Raw genomic sequence first — 14,488 nt, 5'->3', positions numbered from 1 at the left:
ATGCACACACAGCCTTACTCATCCAAAATTTAAGTCACCCACCACACTACCATTATATTCTCAAGCTCAAAACTTTTATATTTCAAAAATAAAACTTTAATCACCTTAATAATTGGATACAAAGTTTGAAGCATCATAATACTTGTAACAGGTCTTAAACCCACAATCTGAATTTTAGAATCCAATATCCAAACAGATACCTACAGATACTATAAATTCAGGCATAGATCTAATATCTATCAGGACTTGTCTGATTCCAACCAACCTGATAAAAACTCGAAATTTGATAACCCAATGACATGCTTAATGGTTTGTCAAACCAGCAAGATATTACACTGCACTGTCATAATTAAGCTTAGTGTACCCAAGGGGTTATTACGAGTTCTCTGTATATACAAAAACATAATCTTAGGAACTGCAAAATAAATGGCTATCCAAATTCCAAAATACCACAAATGATTTTGCACTCAGAAACGATCGACGACATCATACCCTACATTTGGATAGGTTCTGTGGACGTGGGGGCCCTGTTCTCGAAGGACTGCATTCTTTGCTTGAGAACATCATTGCAACTGCAAAATATATGGCTAACCAAAATACCACAAATGATTTCACACTCTGAAACAATTGAGAACATCATACCCTACATTTGGATAGGTTTCCTGGGTGTTGGGGCCCTGTTCTCCAAGGACTGCAATCTTTGCTTGAGATGAAACACCTCCACCTGCAAAATAATGTTGAATGATTCGGGTCAGCATGGAGGTTTATGACGAACTAGTAAAGTCCGATCGAATCCATAGTTTTACCTGAAGTTGAAATGCTCTTGCCCTTTCGCCGGCTAAAACTCCACGCGTTGAGTATAGCTCCTGCAGACAAAAGAGATATTTGGTCCAGCATAATCTATTAAGGCATGAAGAATTGGGCACAAACTGCACGAATAAAATTTGTCTTGCCTTTTGTGTGTCATCCAGGATCGCTTTTAAAAATGCTACATCATGCTCAAGCCTCACGTTGTGGGAATGGACAATATTTGAGAGACTATTAGCCTCTTCTTGAGCTAGCTCTACACCAGCCAGCTTCTCCTTCAGCAGCTCAACTTCCTTGACAGTGTCAGCTAGTTTTGTCTCTACCTCTTGCTTACTCTTGACGGCAGAAGATAAGTTCTTCTCAGCAGCCTCTCGGCATGTCAAAGCAGCTTTCAACTGTTCTTCGAGTAGGACATTCTTCCTAGTCAAGCTTGCTATTTTAGTTTCATATAGTTGATATATGTTGGAAGGATTTGTCAAAACTGATCTTCCATCTGTCTCAATAGGTAGAACACGGTCCACATTTGAACCTTCTGATTCAGCATGCATTTCTTCTGTGCTAGCTAAAATTCCAGCAATGTCCATCTTTATTTCAGCTTCTTGCCTTTTGCTCCTCTGCCAAATGTACAAAAAAATGCTTTGCCAAAATCAAATCGAAGAGGAGAATTAGATTCTCATTCTCATTCATGAGAACGAGAGTATACTAAATAAATGCAAATTTCAAAATATGTTCAAAGTGAGAGTTCAGAAGCATATTGCTTTATGATGCAATATACTGAATGTAAAAAAACAAAAACACTGCAAAAGAAAGAGCATCAGGAATACAGGAAAAAGATATCACTTGTACAAGCGATCCAAATAGCCAGAAAATTGTCTTTGTATTATAAGAGGCTAGTATAAACTTCCAATGGTTTTTAGGCCTTTGCATGAGTAAAAAAACAGCTCTTAAGCAGCAATCATATACTGTTGCTTTCTCAGAATCGAAGCTACTCTTGCTTCTAAATTAAATGTCATAAGTAAAACGAATTGTACCTTCAGTAGTAACTAATTTTTAACTCATCCAAATGATACTAGTTATGTAAATCTTATGTGTGACAAATACAAACATGCATAACAAAATCTGCTAGATTCAAGTATTACTTATTTGGATTCTAACTCATACTAAATGAAATTTAAAGTAGTCCTACGGACAGCATCATTTGCAATCAAGGGAATAAAGGCTCCAAATAACTACCAGAGAACGAGAATCAGCTGTATAATAACTTCTGCCTATTGTAGTGTTTTAACTTTCAAGTTGCAGAAAGAGATCTTTTTATGCACTTGTTCAAGGACTTAGAGTTGAATCCCAAATATACCATCTAATTTACTTGTGTTTCAGTTATCTCACAACCAAACTCTGATTTTTGTTACCTTCATGAGTATTATTATATCACACAACTGAGAACCCTTAAAACACTCTGCAGTGGCCACTAGGAGAAAATTTAAGGCTGATTTACTAGAGAGTTGCACTTTGGTAAACTCCACGATCAACATACAAGCCCACCATGGGAACACTTTTGGAGAAGCCGATTGACCAGCTCACCAACTGAGAACCCTTAAAACACTCTGCAGTGGCCACTAGGAGAAAATTTAAGGCTGATTTACTAGAGAGTTGCACTTTGGTAAACTCCACGATCAACATACAAGCCCAACATGGGAACACTTATGGAGAAGCCGATTGACCAGCTCATTGGTTGCCTGAAGTGCTTCCCAAAAATAACCAGCTAAATTGGTTAGGACTCATCTGGAAGACTCTGTTAATACTAGATGATACAGGAAAGCACTTTTCTCCCACGAGAAGAGGGAAAACAGTTACCTTCAAGCGCAATCATGAGAAAGGCAAAATGCAACTAATGTGTACACAGAACAATGTATTTGTGTTCTTTGTATTCACCTGTGATGAAGTATTATGAAGCACTAACTGGTCATCAGTTTCATATTTTTCATCCTCCAGAGGTTTTTGGGATTTAGCAGCTAAACCATAATCTTGATCTTGATGACATTGCTTGCAAAGATTGGATACTGAAGGATCATCAGAAATGGATTTTCTACCAGATATTTGCTGCTCTAGTGCAGATGCTAGACTATGCCTAGCAACAGGATTGACAGAAGCTGGGGAAGAAACTGCCTTTAGGTGGGCACCAAGCTCCCTGATATTCGCAGCACATTCTTCATATGGTAATAATTCTGTTTCTGGGGCAGATCGCCAGCTCATTGAGCATTTATTAGTAACCAAGAATAATATTTCAACCTGTAACCCAGATTGATATAAATATATATACAAATATACAAAAAGAGAACACAAATGAGTAGATCACACATATTAACCATGATTGTTTAATTCAAACCTGATTTGATGACTCTTTCTTGTATCCTCCAAAAGCTAAGAGAAATGATTTGTCTTTGTGATGAACGGGAAGCAAGCTAAAGCCCTGCATGGCAACAGTTATCACAAGTTCTTCTTACACCACTGGCAAGTATCGCAGATTTAACTTTGCTAAATGCAAACACTTCATGAAAATATTAGCTACTTCTCACACATTTTTGCAATTTGCCAACCAAAAAAGTTCTAGTGCCTATTATTTTAGAAAATGATGTTCACAACCAGTTGATGGTTTTATGATAAACCATAGGATGTGCCTCCACAACATCTGATATTTAATACTTACTACATGCATACCAAGATGATGAACACAAATTTGGGTAAAGTAGCTTGATGGCGCCAAACTGAGGTTGTGTGGTGTTAAATTAAGTCCACCTGTTGTGAACCAAAAGGACAAAGTGGACACAAGGTCCAGGCTCATTTCATCCACACAGGCAAGACAGGACTAACAGAACTCTCCCAAAAAAGAAAACTTAGCTGACTTCCTTTTTCCAAAGATCCTAATTGAACACCTGGGTTTAAACAAAGTTTGCTAAATTGTAATGTTGTCAAAAGCAACCAGTGTTATAAGGCACCCAGGTCCCTTATTGCCTAAGAAGTTATGCACTCCCCTGAGAGGAGCAAGACATTAACTTTACAGAATTATGAAAATAAAATTAGATATAAAGGTAACCATTAAAACAAAATCAGGGAAGTGAAGGCAGTAATGCAAGGAGAGAAGAGGGATGGAAGAGGGAGGAGGGAAGGAAGAGAAAGTGGAAGGCAGCGGCAATGACAATTGTTGGTTACAGAGAGAAAAGAAGAGAAGAAACAAGACAAGACAGGAGGGCAAAGAAGAGGGCACCACTGGATTCATGAATCCATGGTAGGAAATCTAGTGTTCTCATTTTATGTGTCATTTCCTTTAAAAAACTAGGAAGGGTGGATTTTTTTACTTGGATCTCTCTTACAGCACTCTCTTTGATCAATGTCATAAGATGAGGCCACAACTCCTTCATTGACCCTCTTCAAGTCATATAACAAACAAAGAATTCTTGTGGACTCGTAAGTCTAATCACTAGATAGTCAGATCTGATTTATCTTGTTTACATGTTGTAATAGCAACAAAAGAACGCATTAATTTCACCCTTGACCAATCTTGTCAACAATCTTGAGCATCTTTGGTCACCTCCTTTCATGTGACATCTAGAATATATAACAAGTATGACTGTCCATTCTGACCTGGTGATGGGAAAGGACATATAAATTACTTTACAGTTCCAGTGATATATTCAGTGAAAACCAATTTAAATAAAACTGTCACAATAAACCAGATTAAAACTCATTGTGTTAGATTCACCTTCAGAGAATTTTGCTTGACATAAGCTCAAAATCACCCACCAATTATTCAAGTTCCACCTACCTCAAACAACATTTTATAATATGGTACCCGATATTCTTGAGACTAGACAAACAAAAATGCTATTTCAAGTCATTATGTTCAGGTATAAAATGATCTCATTGTAAATGACTTGAATGTCAAAACTACTGTCATTGAGTAGCATCAGTTGTACATTTTCGAAGGGGTCAGGAAATATGATCAGTTCAATAGGTTCAAGTAATTAACTTCCGCCAATGGCAAAGAACTTATTATACAGCTCATAATTGTGAAAATAACATGACAGCATGCAACCCCACATGTCCATAGCAAATGCAATGAGATTAACACTAATGCAACTTACTCTATTGGTGGTAATAGAAACAGTGGGCGACACAACAGATGCGGACCACTCTAATTTTAGAACATCAAAGACCAGGGTTTCAGCATGTCCTGCAAAGAGAACTTGATAAGTTAGAAGGAAGATGAAATATCTAGCAAAAACTGTTGACTCTAAGGGTCCATTAAAAAATAAAAATGGAACAAATGCCAATAGAGGCTGTAAGGCTTTCTCTATTCAACTAAGAAAATTCAGAATTTTGATAAGGATAGAGTCTCCTGTGAGAATCAATTCGATTCTTGCTTGGCATACCCATGGAGATCACTAGGAGCATATAATGCCATAAAATGGTAGAGCCAATCAAATATTAAATTTTGCAATAATACTTCCTCAAAAGAACAAACAATATGATTACAATTATAACCTGTGAATGACAAATTATACTTGATAGTCTTGACTTAAGTAAAGAAAGAAACTAGCAATCAAGCAAGATATAGACATTGTTTATAGTGGCTATTATATCTTAGCAAAAACATAAATATGGTATGTCAATCAGCAATCCGCAATTAAATGATGAATCCACCAGAGCATACTCTATGCAGTAGAAGATGCATACTTTTTCTCTTGCTTCCACCCCCTGTGATATACCATTTAGTTCCACATAGAGCACCACAAGAACCTGCTCGAGGTGAAGGGTGATGACCACGGACCTTTATTCTTGACCATATCATCTGACCAGTAGAAAGCACATTGGTAGGTAATATCCAACTAAGCTACTATCATTCACATGAAAATTTTTCAAATAAGCATTGACAAGGCTAAAAATAAACCAGACATACTGTTTCAAAATCTAGAGAATAGAGATCATTGAGAATCCTAGACTTTGATTGTCCTCCAAATACAAAGAGCAACTTATCCTCATGAAGGGCAGCTACATGATTTGATCTTGCAGAAGGTCCTGTCCCCCTGCAACTGTGTATTGTTAGCACCCAGATGCATCAACAGGCACACAGCCCATGTGATCTTAAAGGGAAACATGTCAGCAAATTCTATGTAATCTTCAAGAGAAACATAATTTTCTAGAGTTTAAGTTGGGGTAGCATAAATTTTAAGCAAATAAACTCCTTAGAAAACAAGGACCAATTTCTTGCTGATGCCTATCAAATTCTAACTTTAACGTCATGTTATTTTATAACCATGTTTGATCCTATATCAAGAACCTTCCAAATGGAAAGAGAAACATGAAGAGAAATTATACTTACTTATAATGTAAAGGAAGCCAAGATAAAGACTTTAAATCAAACATAAAAAGATCGTTTAGTTTTCTTCCTTTCACATCCTCGCCCCCAAAAAGGATTAAGACAGTGCCTGCTCTGAGTACGGTATGGCCACTACGAGCAACCTGAAATCCTACAAGAAGTTATATTCATGCAATTTTACACCATGCAACAGAAAATCATGCTTCATGCATTACCCATGACTGCCTACTAGAACCACTATCCAGATAAGATAAAGAACAAGATAGAAAGTAGAATATTTTGAACATTTTGTTTGAATAAATAATATTTACTTGTGGAGAGACATATGATGATATAATTAAATAATAGGATTTGATAATCCTTCTCCACAGAGGCAGATAGTAATTGTAGGCATAAAGGGCATGCTCTTGAATTAGAAAAGTAAAGAAAACAGCAATCATATGAAGTTTAAAAGGAGAACGCAATCCAACTGAATCAGATGAAATGTTCATGTATAAATTACCGGAATGTTTCCCTTTGCCTCTATGTGCGACCAGCACTCTGTTTCTACATTGAAAGACCACACTGAAAGAAATTGAATACAAAATACTAATTATCTGCTTGCCTTGAGGTGCAGTAAAAATGTATTATGTTATTATAATCAAGAAATCAAAATAAAAAGAAACAACAACCTGACAACTTGTCACTCGGAGGTTCAGTTTTCCCCCCAACAAGGAGAGCAGATTTTCCCCATGAGACCTACATGAGCGAAAAGATTTTTTTATCCTCTTAAGAAAATTAGCATTACTCCATAATTGATACAAAGATATTAATTATTACATTGATTGGATTATTATTATCAGTTACAGCAGTAGGAAGCATAGTTTGCACAAAGATCACTTACTCACAGAACGATAAACATCATTAGCTATCACAAGTATGCAACCGATAAAACATAGTTCAACAGGTAATATTATACACAAAAAGATAAGTTATCTGCCACTATAAAATTTAAGTTTAACTTAGAATGTCTGGAAAAGGATGGAAGAAATTAAAAACAGCAGGGATGTTGTTATGCCATTTATATAGGTTTGTAATTTGTAACCTAAAAAAAAATGTACTAGTTTTGATGTGTTTAAAGAATAAATAAGGGGAAAATCCCCACATAGGAAGTTATGTAGATCAAATACTTGATCACCAACCAAAATCTTTTGAAGGTGATAAAGAAATGTGTATTTGTTGTCATGTTATTTGCCTTTTACATAAAGAAATACTATGTTATTCACAAAGTAGTGCTAAAGGATAGAATAAGGAATAACATTCTATATATATATGTATGTATGTATGTATATATATATATATATATGTATGTATATATATATATATGTATGTATATATATATATATATATGTTTGTATATATGTATATGTATATATATGTATATATATATATATATACACATATACATACATATATATATATATGAAATCAATCATCATGAGCGGTTGAGTCCCGTATCAAAATCAAAAATCACACACACACACACACACACATATATATATATGAAATCAATCATCGTGAACTTAATGGCCAAGTTGATTCAACTGCCATAAAGGAAAGCAACAACCTTAAAGGTGACAGCAGTCAGTGCATAAATGGAGGGTAGCTCAGAGAGATGCGTGAGGATGCTGGAGAGCAATTGATCTGTGTACAAGAGAACAAAGTGGTTCATGCAACGACTGGAGGGGTGTCTGGGTCAAGTGACCTGACATGGCAGCAATGACAAAGGGTTCATCAACTTGAAGTTAACAAACTTTAAAAGGGAGGATGACAACGAGAACTTGAAAAGTGATGATTGCAGAAATAATGGTGCAGTTGAGACAAGTGGAATGCAATGGGTAATAATAGAGTTTGACAGCATCAACAAGGGACATGATTCCAGGAAAGAGAGAGCCCAGGTCTTCCCTCTCTTTGGCATGTTTCTATATCAGGGATGAAGGTATTATGGGGCTCTACCAATTTATGCATCATCATCACACTCGTGACAGCCACTCACATCCACCCTTTTCAATGATAATCAAGACTTGAAAGATCATCAAGGACTGGGATCAGCTACTTATAAAAGAATTGGGATCAGATGATCCAGATTGGAGAATCCACCAGAAATAAGTAAATATATAATAAAAATGAAAGAATGATGAAAGTAATCACTAGAAGATAAAATAAAAGCCAAAACAAACCAAATTCCTAACTTATGAAATAAAAGAATAGGGCGGATGAGTCAACAAAAGCTGCCAGCGAGCAAGCAAATGGAAAAGGTTGTGGGCAGGTTGCAAGTGGCATGAGGGAGGCAGGCATCACAACAGAGACTGAGAGAGAGGCAAGAATGGAATCACAATGTTGTTTAACCCTAAGTAGAAACAAAAGAATGAACCAGACTAGACCGTTTGAAAAGAGTTGGTCCATGAGTTGATTGGTCATCAGCCTGATTGATGGGTATATTGAACCTTGATACAGATAAAGGATAACATACAGAATCAATAAAATGGCATGTGAAATTAAGTAAAGAATAAACAAATTTTAAACAACTTAAAGCGTGCTTGTTGGCTCTGACTAGTCAATAAGCCTATAAGTTAATTAAAGAACATGTATTCACAATAAATAATGCCAATTGATTCTTCAAGAAAATTCTTACCCAAGTCTCAATAACTCCTAAGGGAATTGCCCTCGACATTTAAGTAACCTTACAATGTTTAAAGAGATAAAATTCCTCCAACATTGTCAGTCTCCCATACCTCCTACATCCCTAGGCCAATCATATGCTAAAATAGTTGACATGACATCTGTTGGCAGAGTCATCCATTATCACGTTAGATAGACCTTTCTCCATCCTCCCTCGTTTTTCTCTTTTATATATTCCCACTCTGTTTGTTGGGTTTTGTCGAAATCATCGTGGTTCTGAATCAATTCTAGTTGATCCCAATTCGGATCAGGTATTATGGAGTGGGATCTGCTGATACTTAGAAGACTTCACCTGAAATAGGAAACTAGGGCCTAGTTCTTACTACCTATTGTTCCTAAGGCTAAAATTTAATACCAAGAAACTAGGTGGAGTAAAAATGCCAGAAATAAGGCCAGTAAAAGCCATGAGAAGAACTGAGAGTCAGGATTAGCATCATAGTTGTTATTATACTGACAGATTATTAGATGTGCAACAAATAAAAAGCTTGTTTTCAGCTATAAATTGGCTCATTTCATATTTGTTTGTGTAACAAATAAGGCATGCTAAAGCATGAACAAGCTTGGCTTCAGAATTATTTTAAAGCTTTGTTCGAACAATAACTGTGATTCAAGAATACTAAACAGTAGTTAGCCTAAGTTTAAGAATAAATTCTTAGCTCAATCAAACCTCCTCCCATGTTCAATTAACCCTTAAAGGCTTATATGTAGTAATCTTAAATAGTCAAAGTGAACACATGTAAGAACAACAAAATAACTAAATAAGTATAGATGTAGATGTAACCAAATAACAAAATAACTAAATAAGTATAGGAAACCATGCCCTTAAGTATAGATGTAGATGCAACCAAATTATTAGTCACTAAGGCAACGAGTTGAAATGTGAAGCACCGGAGAAGTATAAAAGAATCTTCTGTCAGTTAGCACACTGATTCCATCATGTAACAATGTCAAGAACCCAATAAAGCCACATAACTGTAGAAGGTACATTATGAACGATATAGAAATGAAAAAGAACAACAAAAGAGATAGGTGTACCAAATTCTAAAAGATTGCAAAACTGCATACACACATGACAAAGAATAACTTGACTCAGCTGCTTAATCTTATCAAAAATTGATGTTCATTTGCATAACAGATGTAGTGCCAGAGTGAAGAAGTATTTGCAAGTGAAATTGTTGATTATCGCAAACTAGCGTAAATGATTCAGTAAAGTTGAACCAAATCCTAGTTGATTCCTTGAATGTGCAGAACTCCGTAGGCCTAAAAGGGTTGGATCGGTAGCATCTGGTAATGGGTTCATGATAAGCAGGTGAAATCAATTTCTGTCTCCAAAAGTAGCACCATCGAATGGCATAATGATAATAATGTGTTAATACTCATCCTTGGTCAGAATATATCACAATTCAAGGTAACTCAGGGTTACATGCAATATCATGTAAATGCAAATCCTAAATTCAATGCACGACCTAACAAATAAAAACTAAAGACAGTGAACCTAATTGAAAAATCTTGCTACAAATTTAGGATCCAAAAAAATATGAGTGCCTAATGTAAGTTGTTTTAATAATAGGTACCTAATAAACGAACTTGCTACATACAAATCACTGCCACATGAAATCCGTATTGTAATGCATAAGAAGTCCTATGAGAAGCACCAGAAACCATCACCAAAAATGGTTGTAATATAAAGCAATATAAAGGCTTGTAAAGTTGGAATACTAAAATTGTACCAGGGCGTGACCTCTGCATGCAGGGATTTTCAACGAAACCCCACCAGGAGATGAGTAAACATTAGAGGTGGCAGTGGCCCAAGTAAGTGTGTCTAAACTAAGTATCTGAAGCACAAAAAAAATGGTTAAATCAACAAAAGTAGAAGTTCTGTGACCCTTTTAGGTTATTCATACTAGACATCTTACTCACAAAACATAATATAATAAGAAAGCCATTTGGGATCTAAATGAAAGTGTTCAATACAAGAAAGACAGTATATTGCAGAGTCAAAAGTTGCAATATCATATTAGAGTCATTTACCAGAGTGTCATCCAATACACCATGGCTGGAGTCACCACCAACAACCACCATTTTGCTTCCAACAATTGCAGCTGCATGCTATACACCAAAACAAAAGATATTATTCCTTTCCACTTTATGAACATGACCTAGGGTGAAGCATGCATCGACAATAAGTTAGCAAGTCTGGACTACCAATTACATGGAAACGAGGAGTGGGTTTGTTCCCATAGGTTGGCAACACTTTCCAGTTCTCTGAACTATCCACACTGCACTTATGCAGATCAAATGTGCGGGAAGAGCAATGGCAATTATGGTCATCAGAACGACCACTTGATGATGGCAGCACCTCATTCTCTTCCTGCAGAAAATGCAACATCTCAATTTCAATTACCTCTAGCTAGAACCCAGATGGATCACCAGCAAAGGCTTACGTTGGACTGGCTGTGCCGCTTGGATGGTCGGATGGGACTCCTAGTCCCCTGCACAGGGTCAGCGAGATGTACCTTCAACCTACACAACAAAGCTCCATAAAATTGCCAACGCCACAATAGTTAAACATTTATCAGGATTGGATTTTTATCTATCCGAACACTTAAAACTTGAACTCCCATCAAGAAGCAACCAAAGGAATCAAGGTCCCACCCACAAATCTTCATTGTATACGGACAACATCTATATAGTACAATCATACAAAAATCGACTCGTTGTTACAAGTATTTACTTCAAACGACGAACCAAATGGACCTGAAGTAAAACGTACGTTAATAAAATGATAAAATAAGTAGCAATGAGAAGATGGCCTTAGGAACAATAGTGAACAAGGAAGAGGAGATTATCAACGGAAGAGAGACGAATAGAAGATGCCAAAATATGCGAGAGGGAGAGGATGGGTGGAAAGTGAAAGGTGGTGGAGAGACGAGGAGGTAGAGGCGAGAGGTGAGGATGGCGAAAAGAGAGAACCGATCGGACGATAAAGGTCGCTTTCTTCCTCATCTTAACTCTAATTGACATAAATATCCTCTAAAAGATTAATAAGCTACGCAAACTATCGCCTAGATTCAAATTAGGAAAATTGGTTTGATTATTTCAAGAAAGTTCTTCTAGAAAACGCATCTAATCCGATCAGAGGGTCCACAATTAGGGTTCTTGAGCCGACGAGCTCTAGAAATGTTGAGATGCGTCGAGGATTACCTCCCTAGTTTCGTCCGGCGGCGGGAGAACCCGAAAATTTTTGGCATTGGGTGCGCCGGTTCCAGAAACGAAGGAATCTAAGAGAGGCGTCGGGCCTGCAGACTCAGGAAAGGGCAATGCCACTGCGGAGAAGCCCTGCAAAGATGATACCGTTATGAAGAACGGAAGCCAGGGGAGGCGAGCGAGAGAAGAAATGGAGTGGCCGGAAGAGGGGAAGTGACTGACCTACGAGGGCTTTAGGAGAGAAGAGGAGTAGGTGGCGCAGAAATCAACTCCGTTAACGCTCTTATTCTTCTTCCGCCGACTGCTGTCTTCGGAATTCGAAATCACCGTTACTGTGGATTCCCCGGAGCGAGGAGCAGCAGCGGACGGGGTTCTATCTAAAGCTCTGCTGAGGTCACTCAGGAAACGCCAAACAGAAACGGCATAGTGAAACGCCATTTTTGTTAATTCTTTTCTTTCCCTTTCTTTTTGGCAGCGCTTCACAAACCCGCATCAGACAGCCACGAAACAGACTCTGTACCGGCGACTTGCGCTACGAATTTAGATACAAATCATGATATTCTTATAAGTTTCCGAAAACTATTAATGTTATTTAAATATTTAAATTAGTAGTTTCGGGATTTTGATGTTTAAAGTGCGATTTTGCCCTTTTTATGTACACGCGTTTCGCACATGACGTCTGGAAGTCGAAGACTAAGCGTTCGATTAAGTGCTTTGTATTTATTTGAAGTGTTTACATGAATGTCGGATTGGGGAAACGCCTCCGAGCTGCGAATAATCCCCTCCAACATGGCATTTATGTGGGCGTGGCTTGACGGGCCAATCTCTGCAGCGGCTGCTCTCGCGAGGACATCGCCTTGTCCCCTGCCCCCCCTCTCTCTCTCTCTCTCTGGTGTGCATCTGCAGATACAGTGAACTGAGCAGAGAGAGGACATAAAAAAGAGGCCTCGGCGTGGGACGGAGGTGGAAACAGAGTACCGAGGACCATGGCGAAGGACAATCCGTCGGACAATAGACGATGGAGATGGCCCCAATGGGATCTCAGGTCCCTCACCCTGGATTCTGACGTGACACTATCCTAAGGTCTTGGCTTTGTGTGCAGGTAAGACGCAGTAATCCTGAAGACAACGCTTTGCAATATATATAAATATATAATATATTACTTGTAAGACACCTGATTAATCCCACATGGACAGAATTGAGTGTACTACTATCAATTGAGTGCACTACTATCAACTTCAGCTTAAATATTTTGATCAGTGGTTTAAATCAAACAAAATTGATAGGCCAGTTAGGCCATCAGACTAATATTACTCTTTCTAAAATTTCACATATATATATATATATATATATATATATATAATATAATATAAAACAAAATTTAGTCATTGGATTATGCATTCATCTTTTGATCAAATTAATGAAGTCTTTTCAGAAAAAAGACAAAGCATAAAAAGGAGGTGTCTGCTTACTGACTCATGACAGAACTTTATGGCTGCAGAAACCTGCATCTGAAAAGGATGCAGCTGTGACTGCCCTTATCAAAATCATGAGCCACTGTAAACTCTGCTTTTCTACTGTCCTCCTAAATCACACCACCCACTGCACTCTGATATCACCACCTTGGACCACTGAATCATTTTGTGATTGAGCAAGGTCATGTAGGGTCACAAATGTTTAATATTCGTAGTATATCATGCTATTATTTTTACATATTCGAAATGAAGACTGATGTCAATTTAATTATGTTCGTATTATATGTATTACCTCGCACATTCTTCGTAGTCAGTAATCTCAATATTTATATTTTTCTTAGGTTAGTCATCTGAATTCTTATGTTTAGATTGATACAGATATTATTTTCGACCAATCACATATTAGACATGTAATATTAGTGTTTGCCTTCATTATGAACCCATTGAACTAAGCTTAAGTTTTGACATTGGTAATGGGCATTTTTCTGTCTGCAATTAACAAACCAAAATACACTTAAATATAGGAGAGATTTTGTAGGAATACAATGTCAATAAAAAGAGATATGAGATATAAATATATTTTTTTTATCATCGAGATGAATTTTTTCTCGATAAACATGTTTTTCTCTCTTTCAAATATAACAATATATTTTAAAAATATTAGGTCATATTAATTATATCATATTTGTTAATGAATAAGATTGATCATATTATATTGTCAAAAATGAGATCGTAAAAAAAAAATTAAATATGAAATTTTAAAAATATATATCCCCTCCACAGGATAATAATTTCTATAACGACCACATATTCTCCATTTTAGTATGAAATCATACTCATATTATTATACCTATGGAAGTATTAACACGGATTGCGGGAATACATAGCACAAAAATTTGTT

General features: G+C 36.8%; 1 protein-coding gene across 2 annotated transcripts; it reads right to left on the bottom strand.

Moving 5' to 3' along the window:
- Positions 1-328: 328 nt before the first annotated feature.
- On the bottom strand, positions 329-12,486 carry LOC135608148 (acyl-CoA-binding domain-containing protein 4-like). Of its 2 annotated transcripts, XM_065100687.1 has the most exons (17): positions 12,335-12,486; positions 12,110-12,244; positions 11,350-11,428; positions 11,118-11,276; positions 10,937-11,014; positions 10,636-10,740; positions 6,856-6,922; positions 6,687-6,748; positions 6,188-6,327; positions 5,765-5,891; positions 5,542-5,656; positions 4,950-5,038; positions 3,194-3,277; positions 2,740-3,096; positions 954-1,421; positions 807-866; positions 329-724 (listed from the first exon to the last, which is right to left on the bottom strand). In XM_065100687.1, the coding sequence occupies exons 2-17, from the start codon at positions 12,154-12,156 to the stop codon at positions 644-646; spliced, it is 2,118 nt and encodes a 705-aa protein (XP_064956759.1). In that variant the 5' UTR covers positions 12,157-12,244; positions 12,335-12,486; the 3' UTR covers positions 329-643. The 2 variants fall into 2 exon arrangements, with proteins under 2 accessions (XP_064956759.1, XP_064956760.1); XM_065100688.1 differs by lacking the exons at positions 11,350-11,428; positions 12,110-12,244; positions 12,335-12,486 and having other exon boundaries at positions 11,111-11,245.
- Between the last annotated feature and the right edge of the window lie 2,002 nt (positions 12,487-14,488).

The sequence above is a fragment of the Musa acuminata genome, chromosome BXJ2-3, assembly GCF_036884655.1.
Source record: "Musa acuminata AAA Group cultivar baxijiao chromosome BXJ2-3, Cavendish_Baxijiao_AAA, whole genome shotgun sequence".
NCBI classification, from domain to species: domain Eukaryota; kingdom Viridiplantae; phylum Streptophyta; class Magnoliopsida; order Zingiberales; family Musaceae; genus Musa; species Musa acuminata.
Note: the sequence above shows the minus strand (reverse complement) of the source record. Positions and strands in the feature narration are given on the sequence as shown.